The sequence below is a fragment of the Schistocerca americana genome, chromosome 2, assembly GCF_021461395.2.
Source record: "Schistocerca americana isolate TAMUIC-IGC-003095 chromosome 2, iqSchAmer2.1, whole genome shotgun sequence".
Taxonomy (NCBI): Eukaryota; Metazoa; Arthropoda; class Insecta; order Orthoptera; family Acrididae; genus Schistocerca; species Schistocerca americana.
The window spans coordinates 1,017,639,995-1,017,667,434 of record NC_060120.1 but is presented as its reverse complement, the minus strand read 5'-3'; the positions used below and the strand labels follow the sequence as shown (position 1 = coordinate 1,017,667,434).

At 45.3% G+C, this 27,440-nt stretch overlaps 1 protein-coding gene and 1 pseudogene across 2 annotated transcripts in view; one reads left to right on the top strand and one right to left on the bottom strand.

Moving 5' to 3' along the window:
• LOC124595633 overlaps positions 1 to 25,776 on the top strand; it is a 267,034-nt gene extending 241,258 nt beyond the window's left edge. For both annotated transcript variants that reach the window (XM_047134458.1, XM_047134457.1), the window contains exons 8-9: positions 3,450 to 3,557; positions 25,569 to 25,776. In XM_047134458.1, the coding sequence (XP_046990414.1) occupies positions 3,450 to 3,551 (102 nt within the window). In that variant the 3' untranslated portion in view covers positions 3,552 to 3,557; positions 25,569 to 25,776. The remainder of the gene's footprint in view (positions 1 to 3,449; positions 3,558 to 25,568) is intronic.
• Positions 11,140 to 11,258, bottom strand: LOC124597196 (annotated as a pseudogene).
• Positions 25,777 to 27,440: the final 1,664 nt, after the last annotated feature.

Below are 27,440 nucleotides of genomic sequence, written 5' to 3'. Positions count from 1 at the left end.
GGAAGTCGCCTGAACATGGCAAAGTCGGGAGCGATGAACATCGGGGGAGGACTCCCGACAGGAAGTGTAGCACCATTACAGCCGATCAACAAGATGAAATGCCTAGGAATTATCTTCACTACAGACGTTCGACGCACGGTGGCACTGAGTTACAGACATCTTCTGCAAACAATTCGTGCGAGCGTCCGAAGTCACAGGTTAAGGGCACTGAATATGATACAACGGGTCACCTTTGCCAACACTTATCTAGCCTCTCGCATCCCCCACCTGGCACAAGTTCTTCCTATGCCGGTGGTGTTGGCCCGCCGAATCCTGGCGGCACTAGGATATTTTGTGAGCACAGGTCTGCTTTTTAAGGTAGGATACGAAAGCCTCACCCTTCCTCGTAGTCGTGGAGGTCTTGGACTAGTCCACGTACGCGACCGAGCAGTGGCTATTTATGTAACCACGATGATAAAGCTGTGGACACGACACCAGACAAGTCTGACGGGCAGCTTGATAGACGAACTCGCTCGACCTTCTCGTTCGGCTCCGGTAGCGGTGGCTCACATCTCACCATCGCTTGCCCATATGCGAACCTTCTTTGTGGAACACAGTTATGTACATATGGAACTACCGACTACCAGGACGGCAACGGCACGTGATATATATCACATCTTGACTCGACGACGGCCGAATAATGCCGTAGAGCGCCGCCAACCAACAGTTACGTGGTCAGTGGTATGGCGTACAGTGCACCACCCACACCTTGATACGGGAACGCGCGCACTGTGGTATCAGGTGGTAAATAGGAAATAGGTGACTCGTTCCAGGTTGCATACAATTTATATGGCGGACGAGCCACTGTGTCCGCAGTGCAATGTTATAGACACTGAGGAGCATCGCCTGATATGCGGTCCTTCGGCGGACGTATGGTGTTTGGTCAAAAAAAATGATCGCCTTCCTCCTTCGGGTGGGGCCGCAAACAATAGAACCACGCACACTACTTCTCCCAGATAGGACATATTATCCCCGAACGAAGACAAACGCAGTGACTTGGATTCGAGGTTTGACTGTGCGTTATCTTTTCGGAGACGGCAGTAAGAATGTGCTTGACTTTTGGGACTTACTACAGGAACATCACTCACAGCTTATGAGACATCCGAGATATCGAACATATTACGCAAATTTTTTAGGGAGTGCCTTGCTTGATCCCCCACCCAGTTGGGGTGTCCCAGGTAGGAGAATGTAATTATTGTCTATAAGTATCAGAACAAGAAAGGACCAGGACAGTGGAGAGGATCCACAAACACACGTGAAGACGTACCCGACACCAACGCGAGGTATGACGGGATTAGGGAGGTACGCGCCTAAAAGAGGGACGTAGAACGTTATTGTTTTGTACTGACAGAAGCAAGATATTTTATTTTATTTCTTTCACTATTATGTAAAAAAAAAAAAGTCCACTTATTTACGTTTCCCAGAAAAATTTTATTTTATAAAGTCATCGTCTTATATATTTCAAAACAAATGCTAGAAGCAGTTTATGTTTGTTATTGTTACACCGAATGTAAAAAAAATAAAAATAAAGTGGTCAGCGTGACCAAAAAAAAAAAAAAAAGTTGGTAGAGCACTTGCCCGCGAAAGGCAAAGGTCAAAAAAAAAAAAAAAAAAAAAAAAAAATAGTGCCAGCGTGATGAATTGCCGTCCTACAGGCCCGGGTTCGATTCCCAACTGGGTCAGAGATTTTCTCCGCTCAGGGATTGGGTGTTGTCTTCTGTCTTCATCATCGTTTCATCCCCATCCGGGGCGCAGGTCGCCCAATGTGACGCCGAGTGTAATGAGACCTGCACCGCAAGGGGCCCCGCGGCCAATGACGCCAAACGCTCATTTCTATTTCCTTCCAGCGTTTGGTGTGGCTTGTTTTGATCTGCAGGACTTCCTTCATCTCGGCAGAATCGTGATGTAAGCGCTATTGATCTTCCGCTATTTGCTCACATATAAAGGAAGTTCATAGTTCCAGCGACTATTCGCACAGAAAGAAGCAGTGTAGCGATCTCTGTCGTAATACTTTAAAAATGAATGGGAATCACAAGGAGAAGAACGAGAATTTTCAATATCTACTCTTTAAGACAAAAAAATACAGACACACCACGAAGGAATTATCCGAATAGGACTGGAAATATTACAATTTGACAAAAATTACACGAGTTATTCAAGTGAAAAATCTTCACAAGTTGAGAAAGTCCACCTCCAAAACTGGTTGAAGGCCCCGACGAAATCCTTATTGACTTGCTCAATTTGTGAAGGTCTGTCTCTTGAATAAATCATCCAATTTTTCTGAAATTTTAATCATTTGTTTGTCTCTGTATGTACATTACGTCTACCATTTTCTGTCTCATTCGGATTTCTTCGTGGTGCGTCGTTTTTCTCTGTCTTAAGAGTGTTTTATATAATCGCATAATCGAGGAGTACCGCAAGTTTCCTAAAAGATTTAGTTAATGACGAAAGAGTTAAAAATTAGAATCGTGAACAGACGATTTGTACGGGATTCATTGTTCCGTACATTAAGAATGAATGGTGTTCTTGGTCACAAACTGTTCCTTCCACAATGCCATTTTGTTTTTAAATGCATCCACTTCGCCATCAAATTAGAAATACGTTGCTTCTCACCTTGCAATGTCTTACTGACGGCAGTCTGTAGACAACTCTCTTTAAAACTCAATCCGGGTCTTCTAATTTTGCTTCTTGTTTTCCATTTTCCTTTAGAAATTCAACAGTAGTGGGTATTCAAGCGAAAACTCGTTCCAGGGCGTTAAAGAAAATGCGAAGTTTGTTTTGTTTGTGAATTGTGTTGTTGAGAAATGTGAAACAAAGCCGCGTGGCACATGCAGTTTATCCTCCCCCCGCCCTCCTTCCCACTCTTCCGGCTCGGACAGAATGGCGTGGTAGAAGGGGAAGTGTACACTCCGCGAGAGAGATCTGGCGCGCTTGCAAAAGAACTGCACGTGAGCCGATTTCCTGTCCGTGCCTGTTCCAATGGTCAGCACTGCCTGACGCGTTCCTGCATTTTCTAGAACCCAAACTCATGCTGGCCAAATTACGCCTCCCCATTACGTTCTGTGGCAGAAAAGACGTCTCTGCAAAAAAATGGCTCTGAGCACTATGGGACTCAACAGCTGAGGTCATTAGTCCCCTAGAACTTAGAACTAGTTAAACCTAACTAACCTAAGGACATCACAAACATCCATGCCCGAGGCAGGATTCGAACCTGCGACCGTAGGGGTCTTGCGGTTCCAGACTGCAGCGCATTTAACCGCACGGCCACTACGGCCGGCCACGTCTCTGCATATTAACATGAGAGTAATCAGTATAAACTACTGTAATGACACGCTTGCGTCGCTTTCCCGTCGGCTGTGCTTTTGGCGAGCTCTTTTAACCCTGGTGTAACGCGGCTCCGCCTGTTGCAGGTCACTCAGCCGGCCCGCGGGGACATCCACTACCTGGCGCAGCTGCTGGGCCCGTCCCACCGCGACCAGCAGATCCCTCTTTTCCACCGGGTGGCAGTCTAAACCCAGGTGGGTTCGGCACCAAACACAACTTACAGCTAGTACTGCTAATATCACTGTCTAACAATTCCTTCTTTACGTACGAGAGTTTGTCATAAAGTTTTAATGAAGACTTTGGAAAAGATCAGGCTCTGACTGTAAAACTTGGTGGTGTCGGTGCTCCTCTGTATATTATTCCCAACTGTGGGCAGCTTGGCAGAGAATTTGGTTGCAGAAGACTATAGCTTGGCTTTCCAGGAAACAAACTACATCGGAATTCGCCTCGTCGCCAATCTGGATGTTTTCTTCGTTCAAGTAAAGAAGACGACGTCGTTGGGTGCCATAGCAGTAGAATACAGGTGTGAGGCGTCTGATAGCCCAAAACAGCGGCACGTCTTGGGCAGAAAGAGCTGAGGCGATATCTTGGAGCAGAATCACCGACTTGGACAGCTTCCCACTACGCTTCATCTTGAAAGCCCCCTGGAACCCTTTCCAGAGGTTTCGGTACTATACAGCTGTGACAGTTTGCCCCTTACAACCATAACTTGTAGCATCACACTATAGTAATCCCCAAAAAACACTGAGCCTCACCGTGTCCATTTATAGTTGTGTCTTCGCCTTTTTCGCCAGAGGTGACTCCACATGTTTCCACTGACTGCCTTGCTCCTTTGTCTCGATGTCATAGTTGTTCGAAGATTACATTGATGGACAACAAATCGCAACACCAAAAAATTATTAATGTAGAGTAACGAAATTTCGGTAATGCATTTGTCTAGGTAACATATTTAAGTGGCTAACATTGCAGGAGCAGAGGTTAAAGTAAGTGCGAGGTAAGCCATTGCAAATGCGAAATGCTGGTACATTAATAACCGGTGTATCCACCAGAATGTTGAATGTAAGGATGCAAATGTGCATGCATTGTGTTGTACATGCGCTAGATGTCAGTTTGTGGGATGGAATTCCACGCCTGTTGCACTCGATCAGTCGACGGAGGGACAGTTAATGCTGTTTATGGGTGACGCTGGAGATGTTTTCCGATGATAACTCCTAAGTGCTTCATTGGAGACAGAACTGGTGGTCAAGAAGGCCAAGGCAACATGTCCACACTCCGTAGAGAATGTTGGGTTATAATCCGCACCCGTTGGCTGACTGGTTAGCGCGGCGGAATGCCATTCCAAGGGGCCCGGGTTCGATTCCCTGCTGGGGCAGGAGATTTTCTCCGCTTAGGGACTTGGCTGTTGTGTTGTCGTCATCATCATTTCATCCCCCATCTCCGACGCGCAAGTCGCCCAATGTGGTGTCGAATGCAATAAGCACTTGCCCTCGGCGGCCGAACTTTCCCGAATGGGGGACTCCCGGCCCACAATGCCGTACGCTCATTTCCATTTTGTGTTATAACATCGGTACTTGGGCGAGCGTTATCCTGTTGCAAAACGCTGTTGATGAATGGCAGCACAACAGGTTGAATCATCAGACTGACGTACAATTATGCAGTCAGGATGTGTGTCATACGAAGTCGCACCCCAGACCATAACTCCAGGTGTAGGTTCAGTGCAGCACGCAGATAGATTGGATGCAGGCCCTCAGCTAGGCATCTTCTACCCAACACACAACACACGGCCATCATTGGTACCTAGGCAGAACCGGCTTTAGTTATAAAACACAACTAACTTCCACCCTCCCATCCAGTGAGCATTCGCTTAACGCCACTAAAGTCGGCACTGGTTGTCGCTTGTGGTCAGTGGAATGCACGCTACAGGACATGTGGCTTGGAGCTGTCCTTGAAGTAACTGATTTGTAACAGCCCGTTGTGCCACTGTGGTGCCAACTGCAGCCCGAACTGCTACTGTAGATGCAGTCTCCATCAGAGCCGTACGCTGAACGCGATGATCTTCCGTCTCGGTCATGCCACGTGGTCGTCCAGAGCCCGATCTTCTTACGACTGTACATACTCGTGACCACCGCTGACAGCAATAATGTGCGGTGGCTACTTTCCTGCTAAAGCTTTCTGCAATACAGCAGAAGGAACATCCAGCTGCTCCCATTACACGACCTCGTTCAAATTCAGTGAGGTGTTGATAATGGTGTCTTTGTCGCCTTAAATACATTCTTGACTAACATCAACACATCACGTACAATCTCAAGGGTAAATAACGCTCACGGCCGTTACAGCGTGTATTTAAAGCAAACCTGATCTGCATCACCATAGTGGCGGTACTAGCGCCATTCTTATGCGCCTGACGCAAAATTTGAATAGGTATCATCTTTCTGATGTAGTAACACGCCTACCAACTTTAGTTTACGTCACACAAATCTTTATTGGTGTTGTGATTTTTTTTCCGTCACTGAAAATTACGAATGACCTAAACTGTTGGTGTTACACACTGAGATGTACAACGTCGCTATAAGTTGATCATTTACTGATTCTTCGTATCACCATCGCTAATGTAACAAAGTTTCTTTTATTGTTGAAATGATATTCAATATCAAAAATCACTTGCACACCCCCGAAGCCAGTAGCCATATCCATTCCAGCAGCTGAAATGAACTTCGTGTTTTTTTGTAGTGACAATTGGTGTGATGAACTGAAGCGTGTGTGTGTGTGTGTGTATGTGTGTGTGTGTGTGTGTGGGTGGATGGGTGGGTGGGTGGGTGGGTGGATGTGCGTGCGTGCGTAATGTACCCAAGATAAACGTTAGGAAATTCGATATTCCGAGATCGACAGCGTCAAGAGTGTGCCTACGATACCAAATTTGAGACATTACCTGTCACCACAGGCAAGCAGAAGCCGATGACCTTGATTTAACGAACAAAAGCAGCGGCGTTTGCGCAGAGTTGTCAGTGCTAACAGACGAGCTACACTGTGTGAAATAACCGCAGAAATCAATGTGGGATATACAACGAGAGTATCCAGTAGGACGATGTGGGGAAATTTGGCGTTGGTGGGCTACGGCAGCAGACGACCGACGCGAATGCTTTTGCTATCAGTAGTACATCGCCTGCAGCGCCTCTCCTGGACTCGTGATGATATCGGTAGTACCTTAGACGACTGGAAACCGTGGCCTGGTCAGGTAAGTCCCGATTTCAGTTGGTAAGACCCGATGGTAGGGTTCGCGTGTGGCCCTGACCCTACGAAGCCATGGACCCAGACTGTCAACAAGGCACTGTGCAAGCTGTTAGTGGCTGCATGTTGGTGTTGGCTGTGTTTACATGCAATGGACTGGGTCCTCTAGACCAGCTGCAACTTCATTTGCAGCCATTCTTAGACTTCACGCTCCCAAACAACGATGTCACATCGCCGTGCCACAATTCGCAGTTCGTTTGAAGAACGTTCTGGACAGTTCGAGCGAGTGACTTAGTCACCGGCCGACACGAATCTCATCCAAGATTTATGGGACATATCGAGAGGACGTTCGTACACAAAATCCTGTACCGCCAACACTTCCGCAATTATGGCCGCCTATAGGGGCAGCATGACTCAATATTTGTGCAGGGCACTTCGAACGACTTGTTGAGTCGATACTGTAGTGTCGGCAGAAGAGCCAACACCGTGTTACTAGTGGAGGCCGAAATGCACGCGTTTTAGCTCACGCAGGCTGGCGTGAGGAGGGAAGAACTATACTGACGTGAGGTCTGGAACATAACAAGGAATTAGAATTCAGAAAGCGGACGTAATTAGTTTGATACTTAACTTTAATCCATTAATGATGAACGTCGCTCTTGACGGTACGTGATTCACAATATTATCAGTTCAGAATACATTCTTGAAGAATATGGCGCCTTGCTAGGTCGTAGCAAATGACGTAGCTGAAGGATATGCTAAACTGTCGTCTCTGCAAATGAGAGCGTATGTAGTCAGTGAACCATCGCTAGTAAAGTCGGCTGTACAACTGGGTCGAGTGCTAGGGAGTCTCTCTAGACTAGACCTGTCGTGCGGCGGCGCTCGGTCTGCGATCACTGATAGTGGCGACACGTGAGTCCGACGTATACTAACGGACCGCGGCCGATTTAAAGGCTACCACCTAGCAAGTGTGGTGTCTGGCGGTGACACAACAGATACCACGCCGATTTGCGGCACTACGCCGGGCAAAAAGAGGTCCGACACTATATTAGGAAATATCACATGACTTTTGTCACCTCTCTATATAGGATATTTTGCACAACTAGCGTGAAGTCATACAAAAGATTAGTCATTATTAGCGCTGTACACTTTAACGGAAGCATTTCAGTAGGATTCGAGCTGAAGGTCTTACAACAGAGGATCAAGGTTAGCTTACTTCTAGCGTCACGTGGTTTTTGAGAGCGCCATCACTGATGTGTTTTTGTTGCCTGTTACAAAAATGGAGCCGGCCGCTGTGGTCGAGCGGTTCTATGTGCTTCAGTCCGGAATCACGCGGCTGCTACGGCCGCAGGTTCGAATCCTGCCTCGGGCATGTATGTGTGTGATGTCCTTAGGTTAGTTAGGTTTAAGTAGTTCTAAGTCTAGGGGACTTATGACCTCCGATGTTAAGTCCCATAGTGCTTAGAGCCATTTGAACCATTTTTGAAACTGCGAAAATCCAATTAGAAAATGACAAGAATCCATTTTTGGGATGAAATGTACCGTTTTTGTTCAGTAATTCCAATAATATCCCTATTCGCGCTGCTCGCCCCCCCCCCCCCCTCCCCCCCGCCCTCCGAGGTTCGAGTCCTCCCTCGGGCATGGGTGTGTGTGTGTTGTCCTTAGGGACCGATGACCTCTGCAGTTTGGTCCCGTAGGATCTCGCCATAAAATTCCAGAAAATTTTCCTACTTATAGTTCCCATACAGACCGGGGAGATAGCATTTTACTAATAACAGTACACACAGGGACCTACATGTAATCACTCTTTCTTATTCCGCCCACGAATGCGATGAGAATAAACTCCAATATGGAGTACAAAAGAAGTTTGTTTGGGAAGCAATTTATAGCGATTCACAGGATGCAGAGCAGATAGATGTGACACGCTTTCTTCGTCAAATATTGTCTCTCAAGTGCGTCTTGTGTAAGTGATTACCTTGTACAGACTATAGTGCCTGCAAGAGCGCTGATAGGGCGCAACTTGAGGCTTGTGTGATAGCCTAGTCCTCTCGAATAGCACCAAGTGGGGCCGCCGACGTTAACGTACCCATCAGACTGGCGTATCGCGATCGGCAGGGTCCTAAAAGCTCGAATTACGCGACTAGCGAATGGGTGAACCTCACAGCTGGGTGCTAAAACGTGGCTTGTAAACTGGCCGATTGGCACGTGCGCTATGAAGCGTTTATAGCCACACCCCATAATGATCTGCGTCCAGGGCTATACAGCTTAGATAGTTCAATTAATTCCGACACTCCACGTGAAACAGAAACGTGATTTGAATTTTTTTCGCTCTGTACCCTTTGACTACTCACGTTAGTGTGTAGAATGTATGAGACTGGCGATATACCATCTGACTTTCGGCTAAACAACATCCACACAGTTCTGATGATCTCAAGAGCCGACAAATGCGAGAATTATCGCACAGCCATCTTAACATCTCATTTACCCAAACTGTTGGCAAGAATAATACACAGAAGAATGGAAAAGAAAACTGAGGATGTGTTAGATGATCACTTTGGCTTGAGGGAAAGTAAAGGCACCAGAGAGGCAGTTGTTGTCGACAATGCAAACAAGATTGATCAAAAATGACGACCCGTTCACAGGATTTGTCGACTTGCAAAAAGCGTTCGACAATGTAAAATGGTGCAAAATGTTCGAATTTCTGAGGAAAATAAGGGCAGGCTATAGGGAAAGACGAGTGTTATACAATATGTACAAAAACCAAGAGTAAACAATAAGCGTGGAAGTCCGAGGACTCCACAACAGAAAAGAGGTGTAATTAAAAGTCTAGTGTACAGACCTAAAAGGATTTGTGCACAGGATTCGAACCTGCGACCGTAGCAGCAGCGCGGTTCCGGACCGAAGCGCCTAGAACCGCTCGCCCACAGTGGCGGGCTTTCGCACTTTGTACCAGCTGACAAACCAGGAATTGCCCGGGTAATCAGTTTGATAATTTTCTATTAGAAACGGAAACTAGAAACGAACTTTGTTTGTGGTGCAATATCGAAAAAATTTCATTTCCGTTTATTGGTGAAAAAACCTTTGAAATTGTGAAGCATATGTACAAAGAAATATACGTAATGTACAGATGTGTAAGTACAGTATCCCGGACAGTTCTTGTATGCTGCCCACAACTGTATCGCTTGTCGACAACGCGATGTTGCAAACGTCTCCATGGCAACGCCCGTACATACTCGATTGTTTTCACCTACAGCCATTTGCGCTTTGCAGTTTGAAAGTTGTCAAAAGCGATGCCATATGTCAGGGACTTCCTTAAGTTAACTCGACAGAACTAATTAATGTCTTCTACATCTACGTATCTACATATATGCTCCGGTAGCCACCAAGCGGTGTGTGGCGGAGGCCACCCACTTCAAACATTCTATGAGATTTGTAACGCTTTCGCGATGGCTAAATGTACCAGTCACGAATCTTTCCGCTCTTCTTTGGACGTTCTCAATCTCTTGAACCAGACCCAACTGGTAAGGGTCCCATACAGACGAACAACACTCTAAGACGAACTAACGTATCGTAAGCAATTTCCTTTGTTGAAGGACTGCATCGCTTCAGGATTCTACCAATAAACCGCAATCTAGAGTTCACCTTACGCGTTACTTGTGTAATCTGATTGTTCCATTTGAGATCACTTCAAATAGTCACACCCAGATACTTGCGGATGTTACCACTTCCAAAGACTGGGCATTTATTTTGTACTCATACATTAATGGGGATTTTCGCTTTGTTATACGCAGTAGGTTACACTTACTAATATTGAGAGATAACTGCCAGTCATTACACCACGCATTTGTTTTCTGCAAATCCTCGTTGATTTGCTCACAACTTTCGTGTGATACTACTTTCCTGTAGACTACAGCATCATCGGCAAACAGTCAAATGCCGCTGTCAATACCATCAACCAGATCGTTTATGTAAATCATGAAAAGGAGCGGGCCTATTACGCTGCCCTGGGGCACACCTGAAGTTACGCTTGCTTCTCCTGAAGTCTCCCCATTCAGGACGACATACTGCTCTCTGTCTGTTAGAAAACTTTCTACCCAACCGCATATATCATCGGATAGACCGTAACTGAGTCGAACGCATTTCGAAAGTCGAGGAATATGGCATCAACCTGGCAGCCGGTATCTAGAGCCTGTTGTATATCATGCATAAAGAGGGCCAGCTGTGTCTCGCATGACCGCTGTTTCCTAAAACCGTGCTGGTTTCTGCAGGTGAGCTTCTCAGAGTCTAGGAAGGTCATTATGTCTGAACACAAAATATGCTTCTTCGTAGTAAAGAACAAAAAACATTTTCCAAATAGGCCTTGAAGGTGCAACAATATCGAAGGGCTGCCGTGTCATCCTCAGCCCTTAGGCATCACTGAATGCAGATATGGAGGGGCATGTGGTCAGCACACCGCTCTCCCGGCTGTATGTCAGTTTCCGAGACCGGTGCCACTTCTTCCCAGTCAAGTGGCTCCTCAGTTGGCCTCACGTGGTCTGAGGGCACCCCGCTTGCCAACAGCACTCGGCAGACCCGGACGGTGACCCATGCGAGTGCTAGTCGAACCCAACAGTGATTAACTTCGGTGATCTGACGGGAACCGATGTTACCACTGTGGCAAGGCCAATGGCATAGTAAATAATAAATATACTCATATATGATGCGGTATTTTTTTCATGCATCTGAATATTTATGACATCATATCTCCTGAGATATGTGAGGTATCGTGATGAAATTTTGTAGGTGCATTTAGCAGCATACGTGGATACTGTCTGCGAGATTGATTGCAAATAGAATTAGAAACACAGAAGTAATAAACTTAAATGTCGTGCATGATGTGGCAGTTTTTCTCACGTCATTGCTTGTGACGTCTGATCTCCTGAGCTATAATATGTATATGGTTCTTGCCTTCACATCAACTGTTGCCTGACAGTAAGGGGTATGTATATCGAGGTTTGGTTGTAATCAGTGCAATGATTTAGGAGGAGATGTTTCTCGGCCGGTTTTGGCTCAAAAACGCGGAACTTGTGGGACATCATGGAGGATTGCCTACAGTTTCATGATGTTCTGATAGGTGACGGCGCTAAGCATAGCCCTCAAAATGGCGTCTGTTACACTAAGGTGCTTTCCAAGCAAAGAGCTGTCACTGAGCATAGCAGATATTCACAGGCGTTTTCAGAATGTCTACAGAGACATGGCAGTGAACAAAAGCACGGTGAGTCGTTGGTCGAGGCGTTTTTGGCGTTAATGGGCTGTGGCAGCAGACGACCAACGTGACTGCTTTTGCTAATAGCACGACATCGCCTACAGCGCCTCTCCTGGGCCCTAGACGACTGGAAAACCGTGCCCTGTTCCGGTGAGTGCAGATTTCAGTTGGTAAGCGCTGAAGGTAGGGCAGGCCACATGAAGCAGTGGAGCCAGGTTGTCAACAAGGCACTGTGTGAGCTGACGGTGGTTCCGTAATGGTGTGGACTGTGTTTGCATGGAATGAACCGATCGTTAACTGGAAATGGTCGTGTTTGGCTGCTTGGATACCATTTGCAGCCGTTCATCGACTTCATATTCCCAAACAGTAATGGAGTTATTGTGGATGACAATGTACCATGTTGCTGAGCCACAGTTGTTTGCGATTGCTTTGAAGAACATTCTGGGCAATTCGAGCGAGTTCGCCCGACATGAATCCCATCGAACATTTATGGGACGTGATCGAGAGGTCAGCTGTAGGGCCTGCTGCCCAGCATGGCGTGGAAGCCAGCGATCGCTCTGGTGAAGTGGGCAGATCGAATGCCGAGTCAACATATGCTCATACATAGTGATGCCGCGAGCACCAGGACGGAGACAGCCAGCATCTGGTGTATATGAAGGGCGTACCGGCAGCCCATTGACAGTCATACCACTTGGCAATGGCCAGCACCTACATGGATACTCTGCAAATCACATTAAAGTGCCTGACAGAGGGTTCATCGAACCACTTTCACAATTTTCTATTATTCCAATCTCGTATAGGGCACGGAAAGAATGAACACCGATATCTTATACATCTACATCTACATCTACATCCATACTCCGCAAGCCACCTGACGCTGTGTGGCGGAGGGTACCTTGAGTATCTCTATCAGTTCTCCCTTCTATTCCAGTCTCGTACAGTTCGTGGAAAGAAGGATTGTGGGCTCTAATCTCTCTGATTTTATCATGGTCTCTTCGCGAGATATACGTAGGCAGGAGCAATCTACTGCTTGACTCCTCGTTGAAGGTATGTTCTCGAGCTACTGAGCGTCTCTCTTGCAGAGTCTTCCACCGGAGTTTATCTATCATCTCCGTAACGCTTTCGCGATTACTAAATGATCCTGTAACGAAGCGCGCTGCTCTCCGTTGGATATTCTCTATCTCGTGTATCAACCCTATCTGGTACGGAGCTCACACTGCTGAGCAGTATTCAAGCACTGGGCGAACAAGTGTACTGTAACCTACTTCCTTTGTTTTCGGATTACATTTCCTTAGGATTCTTCGAACGAATCTCAGTCTGGAATCTGCTTTACCAACGATCAACTTTATATGATCATTCCATTTTAAATCACTCCTAATGCCTACTCCCAGATAATTAACGTAATTAACTGCTTCCAGTTGCTAACCTGCTATATTGTAGCTAAATGATAAGGGATCTTTCTTTCTATGTATTCGCAGCACATTACACTTGTCTACATTGAGATTCAATTGCCATTCCCTGCACCATGCGTCAATTCGCTGCAGATCCTCCTGCATTTCAGTACAATTTTCCATTGTTACAACCTCTCGATATACCACAGCATCATCGGCAAAAAGCCTCAGTGAACTTCCGATGTTATCCACAAGGTCATTTATGTATATTGTGAATAGAAACGGTCCTACGACACTTCCCTGCGGCACACCTGAAATCACTCTTACTTCGGAAGACTTCTCTCCATTGAGAATGACATGCTGCGTTCTGTTATCTAGGAACTCTTCAATCCAATCACATGGTTGGTCTGATAGTCCATATGATCTTACTTTGTTCGTTAAACGACTGTGGGGAACTGTATCGAACGCCTTGCGGAAGTCAAGAAACACGGCATCTACCTGGGAACCCGTGTCTATGGCCCTCTGAGTCTGGTGGACGAATAGCGCGAGCTGGGTTTCACACGATCGTCTTTTTCGAAACCCATGCTGATTCCTACAGAGTAGATTTCTAGTCTCCAGAAATGTCATTATACTCGAACACAATACGTGTTCCAAAATTTTACAAGTGATCGAAGTTAGAGGTATAGGTCTATAGTTGTCTTTCCGTACGAGCTCTAATTTCCCTTATTTTATCGTGGTGATCGTTCCTCCTTATGTAGGTAGGTGTCAAGAAAATATTGTCGCTTTCGGAGGAGGAAGTTGGTGATTGGAATTTTTTGAGAAGATTCCGTCGCAACGAAAAATGCCTTGCTTTTAATGATGCCCAGCCCAAATCCCGTATCATTTCTTGACATTCTCTCCCATATTTCGCGATTATATAAAGCGTGCTGCCTTCCTTTGAACTTTTTCGATGTACTCCGTCAGTCCTATCTGGTAAAGATCCCACACAGCGCAGCAGTATTCTAAAAGAGGACGGACAAGTGTAGTGTAGACAGTCTCCTTAGTAGGTGTGTTACATTTTCTAAGTGTCCTGTCTTCCCCACAACATTTACTATGTGTTCCTTCCAGTTTAAGTTGTTCGTAATTGTAATACCTAGGTATTTAGTTGAATTTACGGCTTTTAGATTAGACTGCTTGGACGATTGCTTGGCTGGAGGCTTGACTAATTTTAATCACTTGATGCGCCTGGAAAACCGAGAGCTATTTATTATACATGTGGATATTTGTCTTGCTGCAAACAAGCCCGTTTCTTGATTAAAGGTATGTCCGTTCTGCAGAGCGCTAATCGCATGGAGCCGATGAGATCCCGCATGGCATTATGTATGGCCCTACAACCCATCGCTCCCACGTTCGCTTGACAGTGATGGGTGCCCGTCCAAAGCTAGCAGCAACATCATGCCCGGTCAATCACAGTCTCGATAGGCGATGATCATGGCAGTCTCGAAACCTGATGTTCGCTGATAGATGTTTCTCCTTCTACTGAGTGGTTATAACTAAAGGGCAGCTACTCACAGAGGTCCAGTGTTGGCTATAATTACTGTGTGGCAGCGAAACATGGTAGATGCCTTAACGTTTAACTGATTTATGTTGGGAAAAAATTAGTTGCAATTCTGGCCACCAAGTGCAAATATGGTGCTGTGAATGCAAGAAAGACGCACAGAAATGTTACCATGGGTAACGGATTAGGAACGGTACGTGGACAGAGAAGCTGAATCAAGTGAGAAACGCATGAAGTTAATTTTATTATTAACTGCCGCTTATACGGTTTGTTCAGTATGAGTTAGAGATGGGGATCCGCTCCTGAACTGTTTTATAGAGTTGAATCTTTCAAAGGAGTGAACAATCAGTGATTCAGGAAAAAAGAACGGTAGCTCCAAACGTTTCACACAACAGATCGAGAGAGAGAGAGAGAGAGAGAGAGAGAGAGAGAGAGAGAGAGAGTCGGAGCAGGTCAGCGGGGCCTCTCCTGGTCGGAGCACACTGCACGCCACATAACACAGCCGGCGCCGGCCTCTGCCCTGCTTCTGCCTTGGCTGCCTGCATTGTGCAGTGCCTCATTGGATTTTGTGTTTCACATATGCCGTGCCGTCTCTGTGCTTCCTCTGCCGCGTGCAGTGTCTGGCGCACCTTAACTTAGCATCGCACTCCGTCGGCTATCGTTTCAGTCGCACGTCCTGCCCTCTGGGCAGTTGATGCGAGCAACAGGACAGAGAGCCTCCTGGCGGAGAACATAAGAACTACTTGCAACAACCTGCTCGCAAGAGAACGGACGATTTGTCTCGGAGCGGCTGAGTGGTGGCCGTTCACCGCTCCCCCCACCCTCAGAACTCGCCGGCTCAACGCTCACCCACCCAACGTTCTCGACTCTAGCCAGAGCGTTGATCAAAGCAACTCAGGTGTCACTCTGGTCTCTGCGGTCTTACCTCACGCAGCAATACAGCTCGCGGCTCGACCAGCTTGACTCAGCGCCTCTGCATCGGAGTTCGTCTATTCTGGATATTGTTCTTCGTACTAATACCGATATATACACTCCTGGAAATGGAAAAAAGAACACATTGACACCGGTGTGTCAGACCCACCATACTTGCTCTGGACACTGCGAGAGGGCTGTACAAGCAATGATCACACGCACGGCACAGCGGACACACCAGGAACCGCGGTGTTGGCCGTCGAATGGCGCTAGCTGCGCAGCATTTGTGCACCGCCGCCGTCAGTGTCAGCCAGTTTGCCGAGGCATACGGAGCTCCATCGCCGTCTTTAACACTGGTAGCATGCCGCGACAGCGTGGACGTGAACCGTATGTGCAGTTGACGGACTTTGAGCGAGGGCGTATAGTGGGCATGCGGGAGGCCGGGTGGACGTACCGCCGAATTGCTCAACACGTGGGGCGTGAGGTCTCCACAGTACATCGATGTTGTCGCCAGTGGTCGGCGGAAGGTGCACGTGCCCGTCAACCTGGGACCGGACCGCAGCGACGCACGGATGCACGCCAAGACCGTAGGATCCTACGCAGTGCCGTAGGGGACCGCACCCCCACTTCCCAGCAAATTAGGGACACTGTTGCTCCTGGGGTATCGGCGAGGACCATTCGCAACCGTCTCCATGAAGCTGGGCTACGGTCCCGCACACCGTTAGGCCGTCTTCCGCTCACGCCCCAACATCGTGCAGCCCGCCTCCAGTGGTGTCGCGACAGGCGTGAATGGAGGGACGAATGGAGACGTGTCGTCTTCAGCGATGAGAGTCGCTTCTCCCTTGGTGCCAATGATGGTCGTATGCGTGTTTGGCGCCGTGCAGGTGAGCGCCACAATCAGGACTGCATACGACCGAGGCACACAGGGCCAACACCCGGCATCATGGTGTGGGGAGCGATCTCCTACACTGGCCGTACACCACTGGTGATCGTCGAGGGGACACTGAATAGTGCACAGTACATCCAAACTGTCATCGAACCCATCGATTTACCATTCCTAGACCGGCAAGGGAACTTGCTGTTCCAACAGGACAATGCACGTCCGCATGTATCCCGTGCCACCCAACGTGCTCTAGAAGGTGTAAGTCAACTACCCTGGCCAGCAAGATCTCCGGATCTGTCCCCCATTGAGCATGTTTGGGAGTGGATGAAGCGTCGTCACACGCGGTCTGCACGTCCAGCACGAACCCTGGTCCAACTGAGGCGCCAGGTGGAAATGGCATGGCAAGCCGTTCCACAGGACTACATCCAGCATCTCTACGATCGTCTCCATGGGAGAATAGCAGCCTGCATTGCTGCGAAAGGTGGATATACACTGTACTAGTGCCAACATTGTGCATGCTCTGTTGCCTGTGTCTATGTGCCTGTGGTTCAGTCAGTGTGATCATGTGATGTATCTGACCCCAGGAATGTGTCAATAAAGTTTCCCCTTCCTGGGACAATGAATTCACGGTGTTCTTATTTCAATTTCCAGGAGTGTATATTACATAATTATGTTATGTATACATCATTTGTTTTTATTTTATTTTTATTTGTTTAAACTGATCAGATGAGGTTCCTGACGACTCCTCTTACTAGAGGATTTTTTATTATGGACACTCGAATTTACACTTTAATTATGAGTGAACCAATAAACGTATCGCTAAATGTGATACACCAATATTTTCCTTGTTTTATTCTGCATAAGGCTATATGCAGCACTTTGGTCTTACAGTCAAATTTATATTTTTTTTTCTAATTGTAGTACGGATTTTGCGATTTTGGGCGTCTTCGGAAGGAAATGTTCACTTTAAAAATATATGGCTTGGGATGTATTTGTACGAGATTAATGAAATTTTAATACATTATAGCCAAATACATTGTTAATGTAAATCTGAAGTTGCAACATTTTCCGATCACCCAAAAAACCACTATAGTGCAAAATAAATCGATAATCAAAAACTTTGTCATATCGTGGAAGTTTCAATAAACAATACAAAATTCTTACTCATTATCTGTGTTACTTCAAAATAGGATCAAATAAGATCAAAATACAGGTATAGTACTGGAATAAACCAAGTTTAAAGGGCAATGTGCCTTCCATTTATTTTCTATTGTGAATGAGTGGTGAGTCATGAAAAAGACCTAGTTCATTTCAGGGAGTGAACAGTTCGGATCCGATCTCTGAAAAGAACAGTTTTGCCCATCTCTAGTATGAGTACTGGAGACATCGACTAGATGCTGCATCCGTGATCAACAGTTGCTCGCAGCAGTTCCGGTAGGATCTGAGCAACGTGATCCTGTATTTTATAAAATGAATAAACCGCACAACAGTTGCTTGCTCCACATTCTTTCATTGTGTACACGATCTGTTTCGGAACACTGAAAGTTCCACCATCCGGTGCGAACGGTAATAATGAAATTATCATGTTACATGGGAATGGAAGGAGATCCTCAAGTCTTAAATATCGGATAAGCCACTAAGTACCTCAAATTTCTAAATTAATATAACTTGAAAGCGAAAAGAGGACTTACAAATAAAATCGCTTAATCTTCTGAGGTGATCCTCACCCCAATGTTGTCTGTTTCAAGCCGCACCTGTGCTATGGGTCATGTGCGGCCTCCATGCTCATGGCCAGTATTTACTATTCCACAGTTTTCCTGTTCGTGTTCCCAGTCGCGCAGCACAGGGAAACGGTTTTTATGGAATTTACGTAAGTAATTCCACATAATATGTGATTTCCTCCCAATCACCCCGTTCTTTTACTGCATTCTATATGTTTCGAGATTCTGATGACTTTTGGTGTCCGGTCGTAATGCCCATTTTCTCGGTTTTCTTAGGTCCCTTTTATCGTTTTGACGCAGAACCTTTGGTTTTAAGACAACATTGGGTTGAGGATAGGATGAAATCACATCGTTAAGTGATTTTATTTGTTAGTAACGTCCTGTTCTTTCTTTTAATTTAAGTTAGAAACCTTAGCCGCATACCTCCTTACCTGATATTTAAGACTTGAGGATCTCCTCCTATTCCCGTGTAACACAATATTTTCATTTTTACAGTTTACGCCAGAAGATGAAACTTTAAGTGTTCCGAAACCCGTTGCTCATACATTGAAAGGTCGTGGATCAAGCAACTGTTGTGCGGTTTCTTCACCTTTACAAAATGGATTTATATAGTTGGAACTGCCCAATAAGGAGAACCCTCTTTGTCCTTGTGTACCGGTCTTTAGATCGGCTAGAGACCGAACGTGTCCCTGATAAACGCGTTCACTTAGGTATCTCTAGAACCAAAAGTCACATTGATTCAAATCAGTTGATCTTGCAGGCTACGCATCTGGAAATCCTCTGGAGATAAAACGTTCAAGGAAGGTTGCATTAATCAGATTTTTCACGGGGCGAGCGACACGAGATGTTGTAGCATCTTGCACAAAAAAAGTGCTTTCCGCATAACTGCGCTCTTCCAAAGCTGGAATCACATGTTGTACCAGGTCGTCTCGATAACCTTCAGGTGTCACCGTAGACCTGACAGTCCCTCCAGATGTATCCCCTTCAAAGAAGAACGCACCGAGAATAAAGATGCTTGTCAATCCACACCACACAGAGGCAGACGGCGTGTGCAATAGCCTTTAGTGCACAACACATGGTCTAACAGTACCCTAAACTCGGCAGTTCTGAGTATTCGCCGCACCCTGTAGTATAAAATGTGCCACCTTAGTCCGAAGAGTATTACATGGCCACAAGTCATCAACTTCGATCCGTGCCAGAAACCAAAAAGTAAATTCAGAATTTTGCTGTCAGTCGTGAGTTTTCAGTTGCTGCACCATCTGTATCTGGTATGGGTACCAGAGTAACATAGACTGCAAAACTTTCCATGCTGTTGACCAGTGGAAGGACAATTCTCGTGACGCTGCACGAGCACTAGGACTGCCCAAGTGACGTGCTGCCACACCAAACTCACCTGCGTTTTCAAATTTCATAATCTTCTTCTTTAAACTAATTAAAGACATTGGGCGTCCTGTCACTGCTGTTCACATAAAACATTTTCACTAACAGTGCACGGTTTCTCTTGCCATAGACTGTGCGGCTGGTCCCGGCGGAGGTTCGAGTCCCTCGGGAATGATTGTGTGTGTTTGTCCTTAGGATAATTTAAGTTAAGTAGTGTGTAAGCTCAGGGACTGATGACCTTAGCAGTTAAGTCCCATAAGACTTCACACGCATTTGAACATTTTTTCTTACCATAGCCATATTGTCCACTCACGTAATGGTTTATCAAATGACATCATAAACATCATACCATCACACAAACAGTGTACAGTGAAAGATGTGCACCCGGTGACTAGAATTGAAACTAATTTTTTTCAGCGTAAATCGGTTCCACATTACCGCATTAGCATATCTACCAAGTTTCGCTGCCCAACGATAATTACTACTCACAATGAAACTCTGTGGGCAGCTGCACTTAAACTATAACACCCGTACAAGGGGCTAATACGATCTCCTCACAGACAAGCAATATTCAAATATGATTTCTGAATGAGAAATTCGCTGCTTATTATTTCCTTGTACGAGGTGCAACAATAAAGTAATGAGACTGATGTGAAGAAAAATGTTGCTTACTGTTTCAGTCAAGTTTAGTGCTGTCTCCTCCAAAGTAGTTCCCTTCTGATTGCACACACATTTTCCAGTTCTTCTGCCATTGATGGTAGCATTTCTGGAACTCATCTTCTGTAATATTCTTCAAGACCCTCGTCACAGCTTTTTCGACATCTTGTGTTGTTTGACAATGGTGTCCCTTGACCGCCGTTTTGACTCTTGCAAATAGAAAAAAAGTCGCACAGAGCGGTATCTGGTGAATAAGGTGGCTGTGGTAGTACTGAAATTTGTTTTGAGGTTAAAATTGTTGTACTGATGGATCAGTATGGGATGGTGCATTATCATGATGCAGAATCCAATTATCAGCAATGTTGGCACGGGCACGAAGAACTCTTTTACGAAGTCTTTCTAAAATTTCTTTGTAGTAATATTGGTTGACTGTCCAGGAGGCACCCACTCTTTATGAACAATTCCCTTGGAATCAAAGAAGAAAACAAGCATGCATTTCACTTTTGACTTTGACATGTGAGCTATTTTTGGTCAGGGTGATCCCTTTGAGCACAATTGCGATCTTTGGCGTTTTGTCTCTGGATCGTACTGAAAAAACTAACTTTCATCACCAGTGATAACACGGCTCAACAATTCTGGATTGGTTTCTGTTTGCTCTAACAGATCGGCTGCCACATTTTTCCGTGTTTCTCGCTGTTGTGGTGTGAGATTTTTGGGGACCATTTTTGCACAAATCTTTCTCATACCAAGATCTTCAGTTATTATTAGACGAACCGTTCCTCGATTGATGTTCAGTTCTTCTGCAATCATTTTCACGGATAATCCTCGATCAGATCATATGAGTTCACGCATCCTGGCCAAGTTGACATCCGTCCGTGAGGTTGATGGTCGACCACTGCGGTCTTCATCTTCAACATTCTTTCTGCCTTCACTAAACACTTTATGCGAACGAAAAACTTGAGCTCTTGACATAACCTCCTCTCCAAAAGCCTTCTGAAGCTTAACGTAAGTTGTCGTCGCGTTTTCATCCAATTTAACGCAAAAAGAAATTTCATACCATTGCGCAATATAATGCAGTTCCATTTCCGTGACGAGAGACACAAACACATGTTAACATATTACAGCATAACTCATGACTGAGCAGTTGCATCGATGTGCCGCTTCGACTAGAAGAAGTTTATAGACCAAGGTCAAAGATATTGTGCCTACGCAAGCCTGCAGGGTTGCCACATCTTGCAAAGAAAATCAGTCTCATTACTTTATTGTCGCACGTCGTATACGGGTTGTAAGTGGAATTTCTCATGGCTGGTTTGTGTCGTTCTACTGAAATGCTAAACATTTGCATATTCAACTATGTAGCGGCCCGGTTAGCCTTGCAGTCTAACACACTGCTTTCCAGGCAGGAAGGAGCCCGATGGATTAGTGTCGAGGTACGATGTAGCAGCCAGTCTGTGGATGGTTTTTAGGGGATTTTCCATCTGGCTCAGCGAATGCAGGCTGGTTCCCCTTATTCTGCCTCAGTCACACTATGTGAGTGATTGCTGCGCAAACACTTTCTCCACGTAAACGTACACCATCATTACTCACCACGCAAACATAGGGGTTGCACTCGTCCGGTGTGAGACATTCCCCGGGGGGATCCTCTGGGGGCCTAACTCCACAATAACTCTGGGTTCGGTGTGGGGCGGCGGTTGGGTGGGTGGACTGCTGTAGCCTGTTGTGGGGTTCTGTACCACTACGGCAGGGCCAAAGCCTCTCCATCGTTTCTAGGTCACCAGTTCCATACAATGCAATACAATGTAGCACACTTCATTCCAATTTGACGTGTTTTTGCATACCGCCTTCAAGGTGCTGTGATTTTGAAACTGCTGTGATTTTAATGGCCAGAATTGTAGATTCTATAATTACAGAGGACACATACACTATCCAGTCACATTAATACCACATTTTGTAACACGAGAAGTGCAGGAAGAGAGTCTATCATGTTCTGGAAGGTACGGTCTGGGATGTGGAGCCATGGCGACTTCAGTGCCGTGGCTAGTCGCGGTAGGGCACTCGGTTGAGGATCTATGGCGGGAACGGCCCGATCGAGTTTGTCCCTCAGATTCTCGACTGGGTTTAAATCCTCGGAGTTTGGTGAGTGGGGAAGCACGGTGAACTCATTCTGGTGCTCTTCGAACTACGCACGTTCACTGCGAGCTGTGTGACACATTGCATTGAACTGCTGGTAGATACCATCATGCCGAGGATCAAGCAACTGCATGTAGGGGTGGACATGATCTCCAAGAATAGCTGCATACTTGTGTTGATCCATTGTGCTTTTCAGAATGACGAGATCACACAGGGAATGCCACGAAAACATTGTCCAGACCATAAAGCGTGCAGGGTGTTTGCTTTCAGACGTTTCAATTCATACATGCCAACAGCCAACTGGCCGATGGTGCATAAAGCGTGATTCTTGTGGAGAGGCTACCGTCGCCACTCAGTGGACGCCCAGTCGCGATACTGGAGTGCAAATTCCAGTATTCGTCGCCGGTGAACAGTAGGGTGCACGAAGCAGGCGCCTTCTGCGGAGGCCCATACACAGCAACGTTCGCTGTTCTGCCATTGAGGAGGCACTGTTGGTAACCCCATGGTTCATGTGGGCGGCGAGTTCCTCAACGTTTGCACGTCTATTCACCCGTACAGATGTCTGCAGGCTTCGTTCATCCCTGTCATCTCCGGCCCGTGGTGCACCGTCATTGTCTCGGCGCCGGTTTTGGTTAGCCCCATTTTGCCGTCTCGGTATACTATAACAATGGAGACACGCTAACAGTTTACAAACTTAGCTGTTTCAGAAATGCTTTCTGTTGTGGCGTAACAAGACAGCTACGCCACGCTGAAGTAGTCGAAAGGCACGCGTAATCTCACTTAGGCTAGATAGAGGTCTGAAACAGGAAACGTAATGAATGGTAGCAAGAAAAGTACGTAGCTGCTATTATACTTAACTTTTAATCCGTCATTGGTTTACAACGTTCGTGATGAGACATTTCATACGATAACTATCAAACTATGTAAGGCTAATGGCGCCTTGCTAGGTCGTAGCCATTGACTTAGCTGAAGGCTATTCTAACTGTCTCTCGGCAAATGAGAGAAAGGCTTCGTCAGTGTAGTCGCTAGCAAAGTCGTCGTACAACTGGGGCGAGTGCTATCCCGTATCTTGAGACCTGCCTTGTGGTGGCGCTCGGTCTGCGATCACACAGTGGCGACATGCGGGTCCGACATGTACTAAATGGACCGCGGCCGATTTAAAGCTACCACCTAGCAAGTGTGGTGTCTGGCGGTGACACCACACTTTCACCCTAGGCCCGCAACCCAGTGATCATGCCCTTCTGGGCGTCAGATAAATCGCCCTATTTCTGCATTAGAACGACGATTGCACTTTTTTCCTCCGACAAGCTTCATATACCCTCCACTGCTAGTGCTGCCAAATGCCGTCTGTGAGTGGTTATTGCACGTTGACGTCGAACATACGCGGTAGACACATTGATGTCACTGGACCGCGTATTACTCTTGAAACAAGACGGAAACTTTTGCTCTGTTTTCAAACTCATATACTTTGAGCTCCATACCTGGGAATTTTACAATTAGAGTAATCTGCTTCGAATAGTCTATAGCAGGGTTCCCCAACAAAATTTTCTCGAGGACCCCCTCATCGAACATGATTGGTACCTTGCCGTATCACAATATCAAGTACCTAAAAAAGCCAAATTAAGGGTCGTTTTATAGGTTTTCTACTTTTGGTAATTAGAAAAAACATTGACACATTCATTATTGAAAAAATATTGAGCTTAAAACTTTTTCAATTTAGCCATCATTGTTATTGTTAAATTTTTGATTATTGCTCACAACCTTTGTCTTCAAATCTGGGTGTTTAGTATAACAAACTCCTTAAAAAAATAAAAATTGAGTATGAACTGAAAATGACAGGAAGATGCTACACGCATAAGTTAGCGTTTGCTAAACCTCTGCTCATGCAGGAAGCGGCCAAAACAAAAAACTGTTATCATACAAAATATATTTAAGATATTTTTTTATTCTAATAGCATCTTGTGGGCCCCTGGGGGTCAGCGGACCACCTGTTGGGAACCACTGGTCTATAGAAAATGAACTTTTTCAGTTGCATATAAATTACAGAGCCCAAAATAAATTTTGTCTGTGCCATTAATCTACGTTTATTTTCAACGATTCAGTTTTTCCTTAACTTCAATAACTTCAATGAAATTTTTCACTTATTTCTGCAGAGGAACAAGAAATATGGAATACGACTAAGGTGTATTGACAACTAGATTCGTTTTGTATTGGGACTCATATCTCACCATACTTCTGTCTTTACGATTTTGAGGATTCGACACCCATGTTTCCTCAGAACCACGAAAACAACAATAACTTTCATAAATATGTTGCATTTAACAGAGCCAGGCATTATTCAGTTAATGTCTGCCCACGTTTAATTATTTTATTTTTAAATGTAACCTCCATAAAAACAATAACAGAGAAAAAAGTGATTGTCTACATACAAAAAAAAAGTGAACGTATTCAAATCAGCTCGTGACTAGTAACAAATGTTTGAAATGCAGCCATGGTAGCTATTTTAACACGGCCTATTTCTTTATCTGTTTATCTCTCTCTCTCTCTCTCTCTCTCTCTCTCTCTCTCTCTCTCTGTGTGTGTGTGTGTGTGTGTGTGTGTGTGTGTGTGTGTGTGTGTGTGTGTGTTCTTCATGATTCGTATAAAAGTGGATTTTAGTATAAAACAGTATTTGATGAACGACGTTTGCGTGAATAGGTCAGTTTGTTTTCAGTGAAGTCAATATTTTCTCCGCACGTGCTTTGAGAATAGTTTGAAAATGTTTTCTCGGCCTACTTTTACAAAGTTTCCTAAAATACATCTGTTCTTGTATATTTAATGTTCAAGATATTCCAGTCTGAAATAGAATCTTCATTAGTTTCTTTTGCATTAACTTCCTCTTCAGTAAATAAATATTCCTTTTTATGTCAGAGCTCATAAGACAACATACTCGTCAGACTAAAGAACTAAAAACTAAAATCTTATTTGCCGCTACTGAAAAGCAAATAATTCATAATAACCCTTTACACTCATCCTTCAATTTTCACAACGTTCTCAACGTACGATATTCATTTTTTAAGTGTAATTACAAAACGCTTTTTGTTATTTGAATAACTAATTAATATTTTACTTTTTTATATTTCAGAATCAGATATTAAGAAGAACCTCATAACTCACCTAAGGACCTATGGACCATGCTGAATCTTAGAAGCAACTTTGACTAATATGACCTCAGAATTATTTATAACTCTTTAATGTTAAAAATTAAGATTAATCTACTACTGAAACTACCCTTGATGGATATGTAGCACACAACATGTACCTATGACTAAATAATAAAGTCCTTAAATTTATTAGCTACTGCATAAAATCTGTGGTAAAATGTTCCTTTTTTGGTCTTCTTTTAGCGCTGTGTAAGGAATCTTCAGTTGGATTTTGATTTATCAAGAACCTGCCAACAGGAACTCAACAAAAGAAAAGACAACAGGAACACTCATTAACGAAACATTAGAGTATTTGAAACATTAGTCTCACTTCACTATTTGAAAGCTTAGTAACGCTACTGGCGCAGGGTAATTAATTAATTATTGACTGAATTTCTTGAGTATGCTAGGATTGTGACATATACCTGTAGCTAATGGAATTTAATAGTAACCAAATTTAGTAGTATATGAGGTACTCCATGTAACTGGAATTCTCGCGAAACCTATACTGTTTGGTCCAAAGACTACGTAATTAATAGTGCGGAGAACCTCCTTCACTATCACTACAATATTTTATTTTTGGGAAAGTCTTTCCGTTAAATTCTGACACAATTATAACATATTTTGTTTTTAATTTTTCCTGAATCATGGTGAATACCTGTTACTGACGAAGGAACACCTCGAGTGCGAGGTTGCAAGTTCGATCTTTAGTAAGGCTCATTTGAAAGCGTCGTCTTAACTATTAAGACAGGAAAAATATTAACTGCTAATGACTCACCACGTTCATCAGGGGGGCGACAGAAAATGAGTATCCAGCAGGTGCAGTGATCAACCTTCTGTGGGATGTACACTCATGTTCAGAAAAAAAACAGAACACATTGAAGGACTTTAGATGGAACGTTCATATTCGCAGGACATGTGCATTAATATGTTCTGCAGATATGATTAGCATTTCAGTCACCTCAGTTCAGCATCTGTCCTGTTGCCTAGTAGAAACAGGGTCCGCCATGGGCCCTCATAACTTGTTCCTTGCGTGATGACATCGACGCGTATAAGGTGCGAATGCCGTCCTGTGGTATAGGCGTCCATGCTGCATTCATCTGGTTCCAAAGTTCATCTGTGGTGGTCGGCAATGGGCCACAGCGCTGCACCTATCGTTTCACCGTATCCCACACATTTTCGATTGGCGATAAGTCTGGTGATCTGGCGGGCCAGGGCAAAAGGCTGACATCCTGTGGCACCAAGAAGGCACGTGTTCGTGCAGCAATATGTAGTCTTGCGTTGTCTCTCTGAAAAATGGCGTCTGGGGCGTTGTGCAGAAAGGGTATGGCTACGGATCGCAGGATGTCGTTCACGAAGGTCACACTGGTCACAGTGTCCTGGACACGCACCAAATGTGATTTGTGGTTGAACCCAATAGCACCCCACACCATAAGCCGTTGAGCTGGAGCTGTATGTCTTGAGCGAATGCACTCCCCCTGTCTGCGGCCAACCAAAATTCGGACATCATTTTCAAACAAACACAACCTGGATTCGTCGGAAAACACTACCTGATGTCATTCGTGTCCCCAGTGACGTCGTTCCGTACGCTGCTGCCGTCTACCATGTTTATGTACATTCGTCAAAGGTAGACGGAAAAAAAGGACGACGCGCACGTAACCCAAGCCGTAATAAACGGCTACGGACTGTCAACCCTGTCTGCGATGTGTTCCACTGTTGCACCAGAGCTGAGGAAGACGCAGGTTCGTATGAATGGTGCCAATCTTTCCGGGGGGGGGGGGGGGGGGGGTGGTCGTGTTCTATGGGCTTCCGTG